Consider the following 21,132-nt stretch of genomic DNA (forward strand, 5'->3'; position numbering starts at 1 on the left):
CCACTTTCTCTTCTAATTGTGACTCATACTCAGCCACAAACAGTGAGAAAAATCTGACCTTTGAAACGCTAAAATCCTGCCTCGGTTTGCGTGCCGTTTCTGGGGTTCCAGTTCCTCGCGTTTCTCTGCGTCCGTTGGGGCCAGTTTTCGAAAGTAAGCAATATATATATCAAAACGCTCAGAATAAAACCCCGAGCGTGGTTCAGAGGTTGGTTTCGTTAAATTCTAAGTCACACGCAAAACGATGATTTTTAAACTGATTAATTAAGAATTAACCCACAACCTCCCAGTTATGGATTTCTCTTCCTTAATTAGTCTAACCCGCGTATCTTGCCCCCCACCATTCCTACCCTTACCAAGAACATATATGCATATACACTGAATAATACTTATATATATATATATATATATATATATATATATATATATATATATATAATTCAAAATACATCGTTTCCGAAAACTCCGGGTAGAAATTTCCAAGATGTTACATTTAGCAGTTGTTTTTACGCACGGGGAAGGTATTAGCACCCCACACGTCCGTCACAAAGGATGGCAGCCTTCAACCAAGTGTGCAAAATATGACTTCAAAACTACGTATTTTCCCTTTTTTATGTTTTTATGTATTTTCCCTTTTTTATGTTTTTTACTTTTTTGTGGGCCTTTTTGTATTTTATCTTTTTGTGGTCCACAAGGGTGTTTCCCTCGCTCCTACCTATTCCTCAATTGCGATGAGGAAGTCAGACCTACGTAGTTCTTTCAAAACTAAACGTTGGTTAAGTTGTTTTTATCTTTTTTCGTAAGATTGATTTTAATCGAACAAAAGTTGTTTAAGGCATTGGACCATTAAATGATCTTTTGATTCTTTTGAAAGGAGAGAAACGTTAAGGCATTGGACCATTAATGATCTCTTGGTTGTGAAAGAAGAGAAACGTTAAGGCATTGGACCATTAACGATCTCTTGTTTTTTTTTAAAAGGGATGGTCGACAAAAGTGGGGCTTTTGCTCCTACGTATCATTGATTTGTGGTGAGGAATTCAGACCTACATTGTTCTTGCAAAAGCGGTAAAGTTATGTGTTGATTTTATGCTTTTGAACGGTCCATGTTAACCGACAAAAGCAAAGAGGACCATTTTTAAGGCGTTGGACCTTAAAATGGTTTTAAGTGACTTTTGCGGACAAAGCTTGGTTTGTGAGTTGATTTTAGCCTTAGTTTCACTTTGGTTATTAATCATATTAATCAATTCATTCAAGGAAACTTTCAAAGAAAAACGTCCGATTTTTTTTATTATTTTATTATCATTTCTTTTCAAGATATTTTGATTTTATTATTATTTTTCTTTTTTTGATTTAACCGAGGTTACAACGTGAACGATCGGTTGGATTTTTTTTTAACAGTGATTAAACGAGATTACAACACAAATGATCGGTTGAAATTCATTTTATCAAATATTAGGTGAGAATGACTTAAATAAACGATTAAAAACTTGTTAAAGCGGAAGAAAAAAAAAACCGAAAGTGAATAAGATGAAGATGAAAGCAAACAAAACAAGAAATGAATTGAAAGCCTCGGATTCGAACACTTACCAGTTGAAGATCGAAGAACGGCGAAGAACGATGAAAAATCTTCACGAAATCACCCATGGAAACGTCTCAGAAGCGTTACAGAGGCACCTCGGCTTGGATTTTCTTCATGAAAACATGTTTTTTAACCCAAAACAGCTGAAATGCATAGCATAGGGGTCAGGCACCCTTTGGAACAACCCTCCTCTACCAATTTCTAGAAAAAAGGGGTGGAGTTTGCCACCCAGGTGGCTTCCTCAGGAAGCTTCCTGAGGCACCCCCCTTTTTACTAAGTTCATCCCTTTTTTTTCGTAATTTACGAAAGCATATCGGAGTGAAATATACTTATTTAGGTTTACGGGTGTCATACCCTAATTTCGTCCGGGGACTATTGTTTGATGGCATGCAACCTTTGGTTGACCGCTTCGAGGTACTTGGCACCCTTTGTTGCACAATACGTGAAGTTCCGAGACATGCCGAAAGTCAAAAGGAAGCATTGTTACGCAATCCATGAAATTCCGTAACGTGCCAGAAATCAAAATGAAGTGTTGTTGCACAATCCGTGAGTTTCCGTAACATTTCGAAAGCTAAAAAAGGAGTAATTACATGATCCGTAAGGTTCCGTAACCTTACGGGAAGAAAACAAGTATCATTACGAAATTCATAAAGTTTCGTAACGTTACGGAAAAAGAATCACCAATAAAAGAAAAGGGGTGTACTTAGTAAAAAAGGAGGTGAAAATAGCAACCAAGCCCACTTGGGCCTTCCGGATTCTTCCTCCAGAAGGCGGTTGCTTCTGGAGAAAGCAACTTGGCTCGCCTGGGCGAGCTGGGTGGCAAGCTCCTCCCCTATTTTCCTATAAATAGAGGGAGGAGTGAAGAAGGAAGGGGTTCAGCCTTCTTGGCACTTCGTATTCACTTGAAATTACTGAGGAAAATTGTTTCCGTGAAGAAAATCCAAGCCGAGGCGCTTCCGTAATGTTTCCGTGGGTGATTTCGCGAAGATTTTGAACCGTTCTTCGACATTCGTCGTTCGTTCTTTGTCGTTCTTCGGTCTTCAACCGGTAAGTTCCCGAAATCGAACTTTTCAATTCATTCTATGTACCCGTGGTGGTCCTCATTTGTTTCGTGTACTTTTATTCTCGTTTCATTTACTTTTTGTACCCCCTTTTGACGTGCTTCAGTCATTTACTTAAGTCATTTTCTCGCCTAATCAAAAAATAAAATAAATTTCCACCGATCATTTGGTTTGTAATATCCGTTAATTTCTGTTAAAATGAAATCCGACCGTTCGGTCATGCCGTAACCATGTTGGAAACCAAAAAGAGGTAAAATAATAATATAATAATAAAAAAATATCTTTTAGTAAAATAAAGCAAAAAAAATCAATCGGACGTTTCTCTTTGAGATTTCTCTTTCTTAATTGAATTCACTAATAACTAAAGTGAAACTAAGGCCAAAATCAACTCGCAAAGTCAAACTCGTCCGCCAAAAATCACTAAAAAGGATTTGAAGGTTCAATACCCCAGTTTTTCTTACCAAGTAAAATGGATAATTTTTAAGGTCCAACGCCTTAAAAAGACCATATTCCAAGTAAAAAGAATCGCTTGATTCACCCTTAAGAAAGAACTACGTAGGTCTGATTTCCTCTTCGATGGAGGGTACATAGGAGCAAGAGCCCCGCTTTTGTCGACCTCAAAAATAAAAAAGAAATAAAAGTTAGGGTAACACAATTTCACACAATTCTAAAAATAAGGTTGTTGTCCTTTGGGACAAACGTGAGACGTGCTAATACCTTCCTCAAACGTAAATACAACTCCCGAATCTGGAATATTCTTTATGACCGGTTTCCTTCGGTTTTTCTGACGTTTTCCACAAATAAACGTTGGTGGCGACTCCGCGCATTTTCCTCCTTTGGAAGACGCACCCGTGAGCCTCGCCTCGCTCGCCCACAAAAGGGTAGGTTGCCACAGTTGGCAACTCCACTGGGGACCGTTTTTGTGAGTTAGGCCTATTTTAGAAAATTGTGGAATTGTGAAACCTTGGGTGTGCATTTTGTTGAACTGTGTAAATATAATACATGATGTCTTTTCCACATTTTTACACTGCATTCTAAGCACCCACGTGTTTGAGTAAAAAAGTGACCCTATACCCGGGTTCATGGGAATCTAAGGAGTGGAGGTGAATCTATGGTCATGCTAGCTCTCCGACTTGCTTGATAATAGCGAAACCTCGTCTAGAGCTTTCTCTCTTTATAATGTGTTGTAACTGGTATTCCATACCGCCGCAATATTATTATCTTGAGTGATGATACCTCTAGAAAATAGCCATGTGAGATATGAATCGTTGGGAGTAGTTATTAGAGACCCCTAGATATTATCCTATAGGTCCCCAAATAGGGGCATGGAGCAAACACGCTCCGTGCCATCTGTTCTCATGCATTCTTCTGCAAATAGCACATAAATTATAGTTTTGCTAGTGATATTTTGTTTCTCTAGAGTAATGCGTTAGTTTTTAATACATACGTTGGGGCGCCATAATGCCTAGAACGTAGTATTAAAAAGATCGATCTTTTTCGGTCTCGTATATGTAAATTACCCCTTGTTTTTCTTTCCGTTTCATGCATGCGCATTGTATCATTCATATCGGAGCCTTAATCCACCCCTTTTTTAGGTAAATGATGGGGACAAATCAAAACGGAAAAAGATTCTATCAAGTCAAGATTAAGGGCCTAGAAGTCACCAGCCTTAAGGAGTTGGGACGGTTGATGGGACCCCTCCAAAGGCAAGCCTTCCACAAAGTGTGAGGAAAGATTTTAGATTTGACCACAATGGAGGTATTTACGGAAGCCATTGTATCCCTCGCCCAATACTATGACCAGCCGTTGAGATGCTTCACGTTTGGGGACTTCCAAATAGCACCGACTGTTGAAGAATTTGAGGAGATTTTAGGATGCCCTCTTGGGGGAAGAAAACCGTATCTTTTCTCTGGGTTTCTTCCCTCCTTGAGCAAGATTGTAGCTGTGATCAGAGATTCGGCGAGAGAGTTAAATCGTATAAAGCAAACTCGAAGCGGCGTAGTGTGCCTGCCGCGGAAATACTTGGAAGGCAAGGCAAGAGATATGGCGAGTCAAGAAGAGTGGGTCCCATTTGCGGATATACTAGCTTTGCTGATCTTTGGGGTTGTCATCTTTCCAAACGTGGACGGTTTGGTGGACCTATCCGTAATTGATGCTTTCCTTGCTTATGACCATAGCAAGGAGAGCCCGGTGGTAGCTATCTTGGCGACTTATTTGATACATTTGACCGAAGGTGCGAGAAGAACAGCGCACGGATTGTCTGCTACTTACCCTCTCTTTGTGTGTGGTTGGTTTCGCACCTATTCCAACAAGACATAAGACACCCGTGTCCGCTTTAGAATTATCGCTCGTGCGTCGAAAAGAGAAGAGTCGATTGGGACCAATACTTGGTTGGGATAGGAGGCAGCATAATCAACTGGTTTCCTCGATGGAAGGAAGGAAAAGAGGGGGTTCTCTTCTCATGTGGGGACTATCCAAACGTGTCGTTGATAGGGACGAGGGGTTGTATTAACTATAATCCCGCACTTGCCATAAGACAGTTAGGGTACCCCATGAGGGGAGCACCGATGGAAGAGAGCCTCTCGCCTTTCCTTGTGAGAGATTTTGGCGCGCAAAGTCTCAAGATTGTACAAAGAGTCCACAAGGCATGGAAAAGCCCGTTAAGGAAAGATAAAGAACTTAGGGGCATCTGCAATGGCATCATCGGTGGTTATCATGAATGGCTAAGAGTTCATACATGAGGGTTAGATTGGCTCTCCAAGTTGAAAATTATCAACGAGGAGAACTTCGAAGCTCCGGAAGAGGATGAAGAAGTCCAAGCTCTAAAATCCGAGCTAGGAAAGGCAAGACTCGCCAAAGAAAAATTCAAGTCAGCCGCTACAAACATCCGGAAAGAGTGTGCCGAGTTACGAGAGGAAAATGCGGCTACCGCAAGAGCCCTTGAACAAGAAACCAAGAGGGCCCGCAAGGAAGAGCATGGCCGAGATAAATTTCGTGGAGCTTTGTGGGGCAGCAACAATGAGCTCAAGCTCCGGAGAGAGGAAAGAGACCAGTCACGAGTACATGGCATGATCTTAAAGGAGGAGTTAGCTGCTTGCTCAAGATCGAAGAGGAGTTTGGCCCAACACTTAGAAGCCACGGAGCAAAGCATGCTAGCTTTAATAGGGCCGTACAAAGAAGAGTTAAACCAGTCTTTGACCCATGAACAAAAACTAGTAGAGGATTTTGCACAAGCGTACGCCGAAAAGGAAGCAAGAGGGAGAGTGATTAATGCATTGCATCAAGAAGCGACCATGTGGATGGATAGGTTCGCCTTGACCTTAAATGGAAGTCAAGACCTCCCGCGACTACTAGCCAAAGCAAAGGCCATCGCCAAAGTGTGTTCAGCCCCAGAGGAAATTCACGGGCTAATCAATTACTGTCAACACATGATAGATTTGATGGCCCATATAATTAGAAACCGTTAGGTTCTGTTGTAACACTTTTGTATGATCTTGGCTAGATAAAAGCTATGTTCCTTTTTATAAAAAGAGAAGTTCTGAAACTCATCACGTTATCTAAAAATGGCCTTGAGGTGGATCTAAGTGCTCTGATCATTCATTAGCATATTCATGTTTTGGTGGCATACTCACCACTGTTTGTTTCTTTAGGGAACTCACGATAACTAAAAAAAGCGCAAAGGCACCCCTATAACACCCGATCCAGAAGTAAGATGGATAACGAGGAGGGAGTGCAAGAACAGATGAAGGCTGACCTATTGGCCTTGAAAGATCAAATGGCTTCTATCACGGAGGCCATGCTAAAGCTTCAAAAAACTATAGAAGATAATGCTACGGCAGCCGCTTCCAATACAGCTAGGGAAGCGGAACCGGTGCTACCGCCCATAATAAACTTGGGCCAAGACAGAAACACGACGGGTTTCAATCGGAGGTATAATCCTCAAGCCTACCCTTATGGTTTGCCTCCGGACTTCACTCCCCATACCACTCCAGACGATTTGAGCCAAGCCCCTACCTTTGAGGGGCAGCTCCCTCCTCGTGCCGACTATCCTCTGCAAGAAGATGATGAAGGAGATGCCCATTTAGGCCCTCTACTTCCCCTCAAGGATCCGACCGCCCCAACCAAACATAGTCTGCCATGTCCCGTCTCCATCCACGTCCGTTAAGGAACTTGTTCCCTTTGCAAAAGGCAAGGGAAAGATTGATCCACTTGAAGAGAGGCTGAGAGCAGTAGAAGGCCTCAGTAACTATCCGTTCTCGAATTTAGCAGATCTGTGTCTGGTACCTGACATCATCATTCCCCCCAAGTTAAAAGTACCAGATTTTGATAAATACAAAGGGATGACGTGTCCAAAAAGTCATCTTCGGATGTACTACAGAAGGATGGGAGCATATTCTACGGACGAAAAGCTGTTAATGCACTTCTTTCAAGACAGCTTAGCCGGAGCAGTAGTGGCGTGGTACACCAATCTGGAAGCTTCTCAGATCCAGTCATGGAAAGACTTGGCAACTGCCTTCATTAGGCAATACCAATACAACACGGATATGGCTCCTGATCGAAACCAACTTCAGAGCATGACCAAGCGGGAACATGAGTCCATTAAAGAATATGCTCAAAGGTGGAGAGACCTAGCGGCCCAAGTCGTCCCGTCGATGACTGAAAGGGAAATGATCACGACTATGGTAGATACGTTGCCTACGTTCTACTATGAGAAGCTGATAGGATATATGCCGGCTAACTTTGCAGACCTCGTCTTCGCCGGAGAAAGAATCGAGTCCGGACTGAGAAAAGGCAAGTTTGAATATGCCTCCAACGTTGCCTCTAACAATAATTGAAGAGCCCTAGTGGTGGGCACACGGAAAAAGGAAGGAGATACCCACGCGGTCACCACCGCCCCGACGTGGATGAAAGCGCCCCAAAATGCCCAAAACTCATACCAGCACAACCACCTGAACTTTTCAATCCGAGCCGGAAGTTCCCTCCCAACTCAAGTGGAAGGGACTCCCGCAACAGAAAAAATGCCTGCCCAACACACAGCTCCAGCCACTCCTCGGCCAGCCAATAATACAACTCCTGGCGCGAGCTATAGCAATGCACGGCGCCCCCCGAAAGACGAGTTCTCTCCTATTCCCATGGCATATTCCAAGTTGTGGCCCTCATTATTGGAAAATCATTTGGTGGTGGCCATACCCAGGAAGGTCTTCCAGCCACCATACCCCAAGTGGTACAACTCAAATGCCACATGCGTGTACCATAGTGGAGCCCCCGGACACAACATCGACTCTTGCCTGCGATTCAAGTATAAGGTGGAACACCTAATAAATGCCGGCTGGCTATCATTCCAAGAGGAGGGCCCCAACATTAAAACTAATCCACTAGCCAGTCATGGAGGGGCTAGCGTAAACGCCATCGAAAAGGATAGGCCATCAGGGTCGAAGAGATTAAAAGATGTGGCTACGATTAGACGATTCATCTACCAGTCGCTGCAGGCAGCATGCATGGTCTCTCATGGCGGAGGCGAAAGTGACGAATGTCTGTTTCATCTCGGGGAATAACACGACATGGAAACCTGCCCCGCAGTGGAAGTGTTACTTCAACGGCTCATGAACTGGGGGCAGCTCGAAGTGTCCAAAGGAGATAAGGAGGAACCACAGATTTGCTTGCAGTCGGAAGAAAAGAAGGTTCCCCCAACCCCCAAAGCCCTAGTAATATGTTTCACTTGGAATGTGACCGGCTCCAGGCCCATGTACCCCCCGGCAGCGCCCAAGCCAACGTCATTCTCCTATCAAAGCAATAAGGCCGCTCCATGGAAGTATACCCCTCCCGCTTTTGGAGAAAGAGCTGCAACCGAGGTTGACTCCTTGTCAGCCAAGATGACCAACATCACCGGCCTTAGTGGCGTAACCCGTAGTGGCCGGGTGTTCGTTCCCCCTCACTCGGCGGAATTGCCCTCCAAGGGGAAAGCACCCATGATCCAAGAGCCCACAGACACGGCCACACCCTCAAAAGAAGCGGATACCCCGGTGGTAAAAGGAGCTGTAAAGAAAGAAGGTCTTCAAGGAAAGGCGGTGATCTTGGAAGAGGCTCATGAGTTCCTTCGTCTCATCCAACAAAGTGAGTTTAAAGTAGTTGAGCAACTGAATAAAACTCCAGCAAGGATCTCTTTGCTCGAACTGCTCATAAACTCCGAGCCTCATTGTGCACTATTGGTAAAGGTCCTCAACGAAGCCCACGTAGCACACGACATCTCAGTTGAGGGGTTTGAAGGAATTGTTAATCATATAACTACCGATAACTATATCGCGTTTGCGGAAGAAGAGATTCCTGTCGAGGGGGGAGGGCACAACAAAGCTCTACATATGTCTGTCAGATGCATGAACCATGTCGTCGCTAAGGTACTCATCGACAATGGTTCAAGTTTAAATGTCATGCCAAAGACCACCTTGGAGAAACTTCCTTTTAATGCGTCACGTCTAAAGCCAAGTTCGATGGTAGTATGAGCCTTTGACGGTAGTCGGCGGGAGGTGATGGGGGAAATCGACATCCCCATTCAGATAGGCCCCACACACTTGCAATGTGGTTTTTCAAGTGATGGACATAAATCACACCTACAGCTGCCTTTTGGGGAGACCCTGGATTCACGCGCTAGGAGTGGTCCCTTCGACGCTTCACCAGAAATTGAAATTCGCGGTTGGTGGACTCTTGGTGATAGTGTCAGGCGAAGAAGATATGTTGGTGAGCTACCCCTCCTCCGTACCATATGTAGAAGCAGCGGAAGAATCATTGGAAACAGCTTTCCAATCCTTCGAGGTGGTAAGTTGTGCCTCTGTGGAAACGAGTCCGTTGCTGCCATGTCTCTCTAATGCGGCCCTAATGGTGGCACGGGTGATGCTCAGGCACGGTTATGAGCCCGGAATGGGTCTGGGCAAGTACAGTCACGGGAATGCCGATGTGGTCGACATTAGGGGGAACCCGTACAAATATGGGTTGGGCTATGAACCCGGGAAACTGGGAAGAAGGAATGGGTCGTCAAGACTCCGGGCAGATAGGGCATGGCCCGACCATGTTAGCCAGTGTTTCAAAAGTGCTGGGATAATGTTCGAGTAAGAGGTGGCGGCAATAGGAGAGGAGTCTCCACAAGATCCGCCAAGTTTCGTGTGGCCATGCCATCCCAATTCCTAAGTGGGGAACTATCGCGTGATGAGCCAGTCGGAAGGCTATACCGCTGATTCAATGTAACTAGAGGCTATAGATTTCTTTCTCTTTTGTTTTGTGAAACCTATCTTATTAAATAACAAAGAGATCTTGTTTCATCTGTTCTTGCGATTCCACCTTTTCTCATATCATTTTGCATGTTTTTGTTGCTTTTGTCTTGACTGGTATAGATATGAGGGTCGATTCTTTGAGGATCCTAACAACGAAGGTTTGATAATCGATTTTGACCAAGAAGTAAGTCAAACAATAAACGAAGAAGAGGAAGAGGATGTCCTTTCACCAGAATTGGAGAGGTTGATAGCTCAGGAAGAACGCAAAATGAAGCCTCACCAAGAGGAAACTGAACTGATAAACTTAGACACCGGGGAGGGAAAGAAAAAAGTGAAAGTAGGAACCGGTATGACTGCACCTATCCGCCAAGGTTTGATAACCCTTCTTGAAGAATATCAAGACATCTTTGCGTGGTCGTACCAGGACATGCCAGGTCTGGACCTCGACATTATGCAGCATAAGTTGCCATTGAATCCCGGGTCTTCCCCGGTTAAGCAAAAACTATGAAGGATGAGAACCAAAATGTCTTCAAAAATTAAAGAAGAAGTGAGAAAGCAGTTTGATGCGGGTTTCTTGGCTGTAGCTCGATACCTGGAGTGGGTAGCCAACATTGTCCCGGTCCCAAAAAGGACGGCAAAGTGCGAATGTGCGTAGACTATCGGGATTTAAACTGAGCCAATCCTAAAGCCAATTTTCCTTTGCCACACATTGATATACTGGTAGATAATACAGCCAAGTTCACCCTTTTCTCCTTTATGGATGGTTTCTCAGGGTATAATCAGATAAAGATGGCACCCGAAGATGTGGAGAAGACTACTTTCGTCACCTTATGGGGAACATTCTGCTACAAAGTGATGGCCTTCGGGCTGAAAAATGCTGGGGCAACCTATCAGCGTGCCCTGGTAGCATTGTTCCACGACATGATGCATAAAGAGATAGAAGTCTACGTAGACATGATTGCCAAATCTCGGACCGAGGACGAACACCTCGTCAATCAACGTAAGCTGTTTGGAAGGCTGCGGAAATACCAATTGAAACTAAACCCAGCCAAGTGCACCTTCGGGGTGAAATCGGGGAGGTTACTGGGATTTATCATGAGCCAGAAAGGGATAGAGATAGATCCCGAGAAAGTGAAGGCCATTCTTGAAATGCCAGAGCCATGCACAGAGAAGTAGGTTCGAGGTTTCCTGGGCAGGTTGAATTACATCGCGAGATTTATCTCGCAACTCACCCCAACCTGTGAGCCCATCTTCAAACTATTGCGTAAGAACCAGGCGGTCCTGTGGAACAGCGACTGCCAAGAGGCCTTCGAGAAGATCAAACAGAGCCTCATGAACCCCCCGATGCTCATGCCACCTGTAACAGGAAGACCTCTTTTCCTGTACATGACTGTGTTAGACGAGTCTATGGGGTGCGTGTTGGGTCAGCACGATGACTTTGGGAAAAAGGAACAAGCCATTTATTATTTAAGCAAGAAGTTTACCGCCTGTGAGATGAATTATTCAATGTTGGAAAGGACGTGTTGTGCCTTGGTATGGGCGTCACATCATCTTAGGCAGTACATGCTCAGTCATACCACGTGGCTTATTTCTAAAATGGATCCCGTGAAATACATCTTTCAGAAGCCGGCCTGCACGGGACGAATCACTAGGTGGCAGGTACTACTATCTGAATTCGATATTGTGTACGTCACCCAAAAGGCGATAAAGGAAAACGCCTTGGCAGATTATTTGGCTCAACAACCCCTCCAAGATTACCGATGCACCCCGAGTTCCCGGATGAAGACATCATGGCCCTATTCGAGGAGAAGCGGACGAATGAGGATATAGACAAATGGATTGTTTGTTTCGATGGGGCATCTAATGCTTTGGGCCATGGAGTAGGGGCAGTCCTTGTGTCCCCAGATGATCAGTGTATTCCTTTCACGGCCAGGCTAGGTTTCGATTGTACCAACAATATGGCCGAATATGAAGCGTGTGCCCTTGCGATTCAAGCGGCCATTGATTTTGACATAAAGCTACTCAAAGTATATGGAGACTTGGCTTTGGTAATATGCCAGTTGAGAGGAGAATGGGAAACTAGGGATCCGAAGTTGATACTTGTCATACCCTAATTTCGTCCGGGGACTATTGTTTTATGGCATGCAACCTTTGATTGGCCGCTTCGAGATACTTGGCACCCTTTGTTGCACCATATGTGAAGTCCCAAGACGCGCTAGAAATCAAAAGGAAGTGTGGTTACGCAATCAGTGAGTTTCCGTAACTTCTTCGAAAGCTAAAAAAGAGTAAATACATGATCCGTAAGGTTCCATAACCTTACGGAAAGAAAATATGTATCGTTACGAAATTCGTAAAGTTTCGTAACATTACAGAAAAAGAATCACCAAAAACAGCAAAGGGGGTGTATTTAGTAAAATGGGCGGTGCAAATAATAATTTTCGAATCTGGGCCCTCCTAGAGGTTTCTGGGAAATTTCTTGCTTAAGGTGGAAGCAACCTAGCTCACCTGGGCGAGCTAAGTGGCAACCACCTCCCCAGTTTTGTTAAAAAATGGGCTTCCGGGGCTTCTGGGACACCCGTAATGCTTCCGTAAAATTCCCATAACCCTAAATAAGCATATTTCACTTAATATGAGTGAGAAGGAAGAGAAAAAAGAATGGGGGTGAACTTATCAAAAATGGGGGGTGCAAATAGCAATTTTGAAATTTTGCAATTGGGCCTTCCAGAGTATTTTCGATGCTGGATTGCTTCTGGAGGAAGCAATCCAGCTCGCCGTAACCACGTTGGAAACCAAAAAGAGGTAAAATAATAATATAATAATAAAAAAATACCTTTTAGTAAAATAAAAGCGGAAAAATCAACGGACGTTTCTCTTTGGGATTTCTCGTTCTTAAATGAATTGACTAATAACTAAAGTGAAACTAAGGCTAAAATCAACCTGCAAAGTCAAGCTCGTCCACAAAAAATCACTAAAAAAGGGTTTGAAAATTCAATACCTCAGTTTTTCTTACCAAGTAAAAAGGATCATTTTTAAGGTCCAACGCCTTAAAATGATCACCTTCCAAGTAAAAAGAATCGTTTGATTCACCCTTAAGAAAGAACTACGTAGGTCTGATTTCCTCTTCGATGGAGGGTACGTAGGAGCAAAAGCCCCGCTTTTGTTGACCTCAAAAATAAAAAAGAAATAAAAGGTAAGATATCACAATTTCACAATTCTAAAAAATAGGTTGTTGTCCTTTAAGACAAACGTGAGAGGTGCTAATACCTTCCTCAAACGTAAATACAACTCCCGAACTTAGAATTTTCATTTTGACCGGTTTCCTTCGGTTTTTCCGACGTTTTCCACAAATAAATGTTGGTGGCGACTCCGGGCATCTTTCCTCCTTTGGAAAGCGCACCCGTGAGCCTCACCTCACACGCCCGCAAAAGGGCATGTTGCGACAATACTCTATCAAGCTCATATCTTGAAGTTAGCCAAATTCTTTGACGACATTTCTTTGCACCACATTCCTCGGGATGAGAACCAAATGGCCGATGCATTGGCCACCTTGGCATCCATGTTTCAACTTGCCCCACACGAGGATCTGCCGTACATTGAATTCAGATCTCGGGGCAAGCTGGCACATTGTTGTGTGATAGAGGAAGAGCGAGATGGGAAACCGTGGTATTTCGACATCAAACAATATGTTGAGAACAAAGAATATCCACCAGGGATTTCTGACAACGACAAAAGAACGTTAAGGAGATTGGCTACTGGTTTCTTTGTGAGGGGTACCATCCTGTACAAACAAAATCACGACATGACCCTCCTGTGATGCATAGATGCCAAAGAGCCGAACTACATGATTGAGGAAATCCACGGGGGTTCATTTGGGACACATGCCAATGGGCATGCTATGGCTGGGAAGATCCTTAGAGCAGGTTATTACTGGCTCACTATGGAATACGATTGTTGCGCCCATGTAAGGAAATGCCATAAATGTCAAGCATACGCGGACAATGTCAATGTTCTGTCACATCCTCTGAATGTCATGTTCGCCCCTTGGCCTTTTTCCATGTAGGGGATAGATGTCATTGGGGCCGTCGAACCCAAAGCTTCGAATGGTCATCGCTTCATTCTTGTGGCGATAGATTATTTCACCAAATGGGTCGAAGCGACTTCTTATACCAATGTCACGAGGAGTGTGGTGGTCAGATTCATAAAGAAGGAACTGATTTGTCGATACGGACTCCCTAGGAAGATCATTACTGACAATGGCACCAATCTAAACAACAAAATGATGCCGGAAATGTGCGGGGATTTCAAGATCCCGCATCCTAACTCCACCCCTTATCGGCCAAAGATGAACGGGGCTGTAGAGGATGCAAATAAAAATATTAAGAAAATTATTCAGAAGATGACGGTGTCATACAAGGATTGGCATGAGATGTTGCCTTTTGCCCTGCATGGATATCGAACCGCAATACGAACTTCTACTGAGGCAACACCGTATTCCTTGGTTTATGGGATGGAAGCGGTACTCCCGTTTGAGGTAGAGGTCCCTTCCCAGAAGATACTAGCGGAATCGGGCCTAAAAGAATCAGAGTGGGCTCAAACACGCTATGACCAACTCAACCTTATTCAAGGTAAGCGTTTGACGGCCATGAGCCATGGGCGCCTGTATTAACGAAGGATAAAGAACCCGTTCGACAAAAAGGTGCGCCCGTGTAAGTTCAACGAGGGGGACCTTGTGCTAAAAAAGATATCCCACACTGTTAAAGATAATCGAGGGATGTGGGCCCCGAATTATGAAGGACCTTTCGTTGTGAAAAGGGATTTTTCTGGGGGGGGGGCTCTGATGCTCACCAACATGGATGGCGAGGAACTACCCTCGCCCGTGAACTCCGATGTCGTTAAGCGATATTATGCTTGAAGTCTGGGGCAATTGAGGAAACCGCTGCATGTTCTTTTTATTTTTGTGTTTTTTGTTCTTCTTGGTTTCCTCCAGGGATTCCTGTCCGCTGTAATTGTCTCGTCACAGTTCTTTAAAAGGAGAGAACATGGGTCTGAGGTTTCAGTCCTCACTTTGGTTTAAACCATGTGCAATTTGTAATAACCTGAGCCCTTTCGCTCAGTTCATGGGGTGCCCCAAGCGCATAATTAAAACTGAACCTAACCAGCTTTCACTAAGAAGATTATTGCATTGAAAACATTCATGCATACGCATGCGCATGCATATTTTGTGATAACAGGGGCAGGATCGTCTTAGGCAACGGTCAGAGGTCGAGACAAGGTTAAAGGCAGAAACCAATCAAGGTAAGACAACGACGCGGTCACGATTTGCCACACATCGTTGTTTCCTACTTTCAGGTGCTTAGGGACGGACGCAAGGAGAGGCTAGGGTCACGACCCATAGGTCGTCAAACTTTGCCTAGCCCGGGACGAACGGAAAGCGCCGCTGCAAAGCAGCCTAGTATTCTTTAAAAATTCACAGTAATTATTACTATTGTTTGTTTAAAATAAATTGTGGATGCCTAATCTACCTTAAGTGGGTTCGAATAAACGAACGCCGAGGGCCATGCTTATGTTTCCCTTAAAAAAATGGAAGGTTAGCTCGCCTGGGCGAGCAACCCCTGCACGAAAATGTTTAAAAAAGGGGAAGGGGGAAGTTTTCTTCCACCCGAAAACTTCCCCCCTTCATTCAAAAGCAAGAGCCACGGTTTTCACGAGCCTGCAGCCCTAGGATCACCATTTTTCGCATTTTTTTTATTCCGTTTTGCGATATTATTCATCTCCAACAAGTAAGTATCTCATCCTTGAGCTTTCTAACTTTCCATTGATGTATTTTGGTGCTCTAAATTACATGCATTGGCTAAAAAACGTGAGGGATTTATCTTCAAATTATTGCTTGTTTTTGTTGGATTGAGGGGTTGTAAGGGATGGCCTTAGGTCTATGTTGCATTCTGGAGTAATGGGGCATGCCACATTGCCCCCATTCTCTTGCTATTCATGCCAAAACGTGCGCCCACCAAGTGCTCGGTGAAATGCCTCAATGACATATGAGCATGGTTTTGTAAGCTTGGGATTGTGGGACTGTTTCATATGTATAGGGACAGCATCAAGGATTTAAAATGAGTGCCCGAATGTGATTCTAGGCCTAGGAACCCAAGCTTTTAATTTCAATACAAGGAAGCATGACTTACACCTAGGAATCTAAGTTTTGGTTTTGAATGTAAAAAGGCATGAATATTAGGACATGTTTGAGAGGGTTTTTTAGAATTTAAATTTGGCTGCCCCATGAGGAATACCTTGCACCTAGATAGCATGGAGAATACCTTTCAACGGTATGTATATATGTGAATATATGTAGCACGGAAATGCCTTGCAAAGTGTGTGAATATATGGCATAAAAATACCTTGCAAAGTGTGAATGAATAGCAAATAATGCATTTTAAAAAATCTGCATGTGTAGGATAGGTAGCGTAAAAATGCCTTTCAAAATATGTATATTTGTGGATAGGTAGCATAAGGAGTCTTTCAAAAAATGTACCCATGTCAAAATGGCACGAGAATGCTTATATGATGTGGAATTGCCCCTCAAGTGTAGATAGATGGCATGAATGTTCCCTTTCAAATGCAAGTGTGTGCGTGACGTGAGATTGGCTCTCTAATGTGCATATATGTATAGATAAATGTGAATGAAACAACAAAAAAAATTTTATGTTAATAAAATACTTCAAATGTGCGTAGGTAGTTTGTGGTAGCGAAATACTTAGGATATGAACATGTGTAATTTTGACACAATACCTTGAGCGTGCATATATGTATTCTTTTCAAAAAAAAATATGTGTGTGGTAACTAGAATGTTTTGAATATCCTTGTATGTTGATATAAATAGTAGGATATTTTACGCATATACACGTTCATAAATGTTTCACATTAAGAAAATGTGTGCACGAGTTTGTTCTAAGTCGGAAAGATTAGCATGCCATTTTTGCTTTAAAATAAGTGTTTTCTTGTAAACTAACTTTCCAAATGTTTGTCCTCGCAGGAAATGGCTCCGAGAAAGCTTTCCGCAAAGAGATCTAGGAAGGACGCCGCGGCTGAAGGGACTAAATTGATGTTATTATTTTGTTAATAAACTTTAATGCATAACCGGGCGTCAATTTTTTCAATTCTAAAAATCCTCTTGCAATTGCTTCTTGGACCAAACAAATTAGACATTTAGTTTTTATTTATTTATGTTTAGCAAAAAGGAACAGATAGAGAAAACACAGATACATAAATACATATATAAAAACTATTATTTCTGTATATCACAAGAGAGGAGAGACTTTCACTTTTATTACAACTACACTTCACATGATTTTTTATTTATTGCAATAACTTAAACCTATATATAGGCTTTAGCAAGTTTCCTTCTTAGTTGTTAAGGTTGCCATTAATCCCAGCCTCAACATGTTCATTAGGACGCCAACCACCCCAGCCACCGTGCCAACCCCAGCCACCACCGTGCCACGGACCGCCCCATCCACCGCCATAATAAGGGCCACCCCAGCCGCGATACCAAGGACCACCCCAACCACCGTAACCCCATTTGCTATCATATTCCCCATTTGGAGCAGGCTTCCCTACAAATAAAACAATCATATAATCATAAGGTATTTGATGAAATAACTATTTTAGATTATACTTTTGCTATATATCCCAAACAGAAGGATAAAATTGACAAACTAGGTAGCCTTCTGAATGCATAATCAAAATGCCTATACAATGCTTGCTGAAATTATTGTCCACGTATAAAAAATTAAACATGATTGGATATGCTTCCAAAATCTTGTAAAGTATCTTTATAGGCATACTATATAAGTGCTATATATCATCAAACTATCATATGCATGAGGTACAACCAATAAAACCTATAATTAATGTAGAAAAAATATGAACAAAGTTACCATCTTTTTTGTCAAAATTCTGGTATTCATTGGGTGCAGCGGAAATCAGAAGTATAGTGGCCATGAACATAACTAGAACAAGCAAAACCTTGGAACCCATTTTTCAGAACTCACTGAGAACTTATAGAACACTAGGTCATATATGTCGATGTGAAAGAAGTGGCTGAGTGTTTTCTATTTATAGGCAACTGAAATAGAGTGAGAACCAGAAGCATTCAATGCTTTACTTGGTGGGGAAGTACATTTTAATTTAATTCAGTCTTATCTTATCTTATAACTTCAAATTTTCAAAAATTATCATCAGAATCTTGTCAGTTTCCCCTTTGTTCTCGTTTCCATTTTCGTGTTGAAATTGAAAGCAATCATCACATTGTAGGATAATGTAAAAGAAAATGCCTCAACGAGGATATGCGTGCATGTTCATTACTATTTGACTTGCTAGAATTGGAGTTGAGAACAACAATGTGGACTTTTAAGATTGCTATGACACCGTGAATATAACTGCAATTGGATGTTTTAGACTGCATGCATGACAAATAATGCAATTAGTTCTCCGTGCGTGCATGCAACTCTTCGCACATAAACTATCATGACGCAAGAATTATATTTCATTAAATGAAAGCAAAGTTCAATCAGTCTCTACTCTCTACTCAATTCTTCATTTCTCTCAAATATATATATTTTTTCCTTTCGTGCTTGCGCCGCATAAAGACTAGTTTAATTTATATAAAAAGAGCTATATTAGTTTGTTGTTTTTCTTATTAAATATAGTAAAGAAAATATCAACTCGCTACAAATATTTGTATGACAATATGCATTATGCATGCCTTAAACCTAAAATGAAATTAATTAGTTTCAACAATATTCTATAGACTCAATTTTCCATTTCTCTCGAGCGATAAAAAATAATTTAATTTATATAGAAATGATAGATCTTAATTTAATAATAATTTCTCATTTCTTTTCTGTGTAGGAATGTCGAAAGTGGACCTTTGAATCAAATAAAAAAAACTAATTGGGATCAAATAGAGGATAGAAATAAGAAGTCAGATATCACCAAACTCTTTATAAAGTGCACGACATTTGTGGAATGTCATGGATGATTAATTAGGATATTTTATTTTCACTACTATAAAATGAGGGGTTTCTACATCGACTAACAACCAATATTGATATAGAAGTTATGGCAATTTATAAATTAAAAGCAAGTTCTCATTTTTAACCAATGTAAATTTACGTTTACATTCACAAAACCACCCCAAGTTCCTATTCTCTCACTGCTTTCTCTCATGGAAACAACACCTAACCCGAATGATCCACTCATAAGCTGAAGCACGTCGTGAAGAGCACCCCACCCAGATGCACAACAACAGCAAAAGATGGCAACAACAATCCATTGTGGAACAAGAACATGGTGGAAGCATCAATGGCGGAGACCAACAACGTGGCTATCAAGTTCATCGAGAAGGAGGATCTCACAATCGTTGAGAGCTTCGCAATGTATTGAGGGTGGTGTGGAGATCTTTTATGTGTGGATTGTTGATATATTGTATATTAATATCGGAACTCTAAGAAAGTGTAAGTAGATCTCTTTGATTGATTTTATCCTCTTTGAGTGGTGTCATGGCCAGTGAGGGCGTGAATGCCTTGCGACAATCAGATCGAAGTCACAACCTCATAACGACGACAAATGAAGAAGAGAAACCTCACGATCTAATCTAGCTTTGTTTTGAGTCAATGACAAAACAATAAAGTAGACGAGGCAAAAAAGGTGACATTGAAGAAGCGGCAATTATTTGTGGATCTGCTAATTTTTGTTTGTTTGAATTGACTTTCTACATTGGTTGTTATAGTAACTAGTGTAAAAATTCCCCGCATTCTAAATAATCTGTATTTACACTGGACACATAACCAATGTAGCATTTCCAATTTAACTAACATAAAAAATGCACATTGTAGTAATGTTTTTTTAAGCTTTTATTGTGTGTTTGGGCCTCATTCTTGAATTTTCGCCTTTTGTTGTATTTTAGGTTTTGTTTAGGATAATTTATTTATTTATTTTAGGTTCACTTTAGAAACTTTACTTATAAAAGAGGATTATAAACTCTAAGCAGAGACTTATGTTTCTCTTGTGAAAGAAAACAACATTTTCAGAAGAATTATTTTTTAAAAGTTTTTCAAAGCTATTCACCCTCCTCTAGATTCTCAACCCTGGTCCAACAGATCATCTAGGTTCTTTGATGCTCTCAATCTTGTAACCTGTGGTGTTCAATGTCTAGGCAAACTTCTCAAGAGATTTTGTCAATGTGATTAATGTTATCATAAGTTCTACTAGACATCTAGTTCATTTAGTATAGCTTGAAAACGTCCAATTGACAAGTAAACTGAAATTGTTATGTCTCAACTAAGCGGAACCCTCATACATTAAAACAAGAGTGTCCCACATTTTCTTATTAGTGCTTTTGAAGCTATGGATCTTGGTGTATTCCTCCTCAGAGAGTGCACACATAGTGGAGTTGACGGCAAAAATTTAGAAAGCATGGAATCTGGTCTAGAGAAAAGCGAATCTTGTATCGCAACCGAGACAGTTACTATCAGTATCTCTACTTCTTTAGCAATTTCTTCTACTACATAATCACTATTGGTCATGCTTATCCAAATTGGTAGACCATCTACTATGGCAAATACACTATCAGTTATCAAAACAGTTGGCACGTATTGTTACGCCTATGGTTCACAGTGAATTTCAATAGGCTAAGGAATTTGAGAGTAGGCATGGGAATATTGGAGAAAATATCACTACAAGAAAAATAACCTATGCCTACAGACACTTTTTAGCTACAGACATAAATTAGTGTAGGTAAATCTCAAAAATACTTTTACCTACAACTGACTAATGTAGGTAAAACTCAACCACTTGTACCAACCATTATTTGGTGTAGGCAAATTCATTAAAACTAAAAAAATACTTCTACCTATAATTATGTTGTGTAGGTAAAACTCATTATTAGAAAATACACTTTCAACATCGGTTATTTAGAACATTCTACATCGGTTCTAAAACCGATGTTGAAAGTGTCGATATTGAATGTATCAATGTTAACATCGGTTTTGGAGAACCGATGTTAACATATATATGACAACATCGGTTCTCTAAATACCCGATGTTAAACACAATGAGCAACAACAAAAAAAGTGTACGCATGATGAACGTTGACATCGGTTTTCCAGTAAAATTGATGTTAATATGTTATATTAACATCAGTTTTTTAGAAAAACCGATGTTAATGTAA

The 21,132-nt window shown here is 41.7% G+C and overlaps 1 protein-coding gene across 1 annotated transcript; it reads right to left on the reverse strand.

Moving 5' to 3' along the window:
- Positions 1-17,306: 17,306 nt before the first annotated feature.
- LOC102664314 (major prion protein) lies at positions 17,307-17,965 on the reverse strand. Its single transcript, XM_006583698.4, has 2 exons — positions 17,840-17,965; positions 17,307-17,515 (listed from the first exon to the last, which is right to left on the reverse strand). The coding sequence occupies exons 1-2, from the start codon at positions 17,937-17,939 to the stop codon at positions 17,307-17,309; spliced, it is 309 nt and encodes a 102-aa protein (XP_006583761.1). The 5' UTR covers positions 17,940-17,965.
- Between the last annotated feature and the right edge of the window lie 3,167 nt (positions 17,966-21,132).

The sequence above is a fragment of the Glycine max genome, chromosome 7 (assembly GCF_000004515.6).
Source record: "Glycine max cultivar Williams 82 chromosome 7, Glycine_max_v4.0, whole genome shotgun sequence".
NCBI lineage: Eukaryota > Viridiplantae > Streptophyta > Magnoliopsida > Fabales > Fabaceae > Glycine > Glycine max.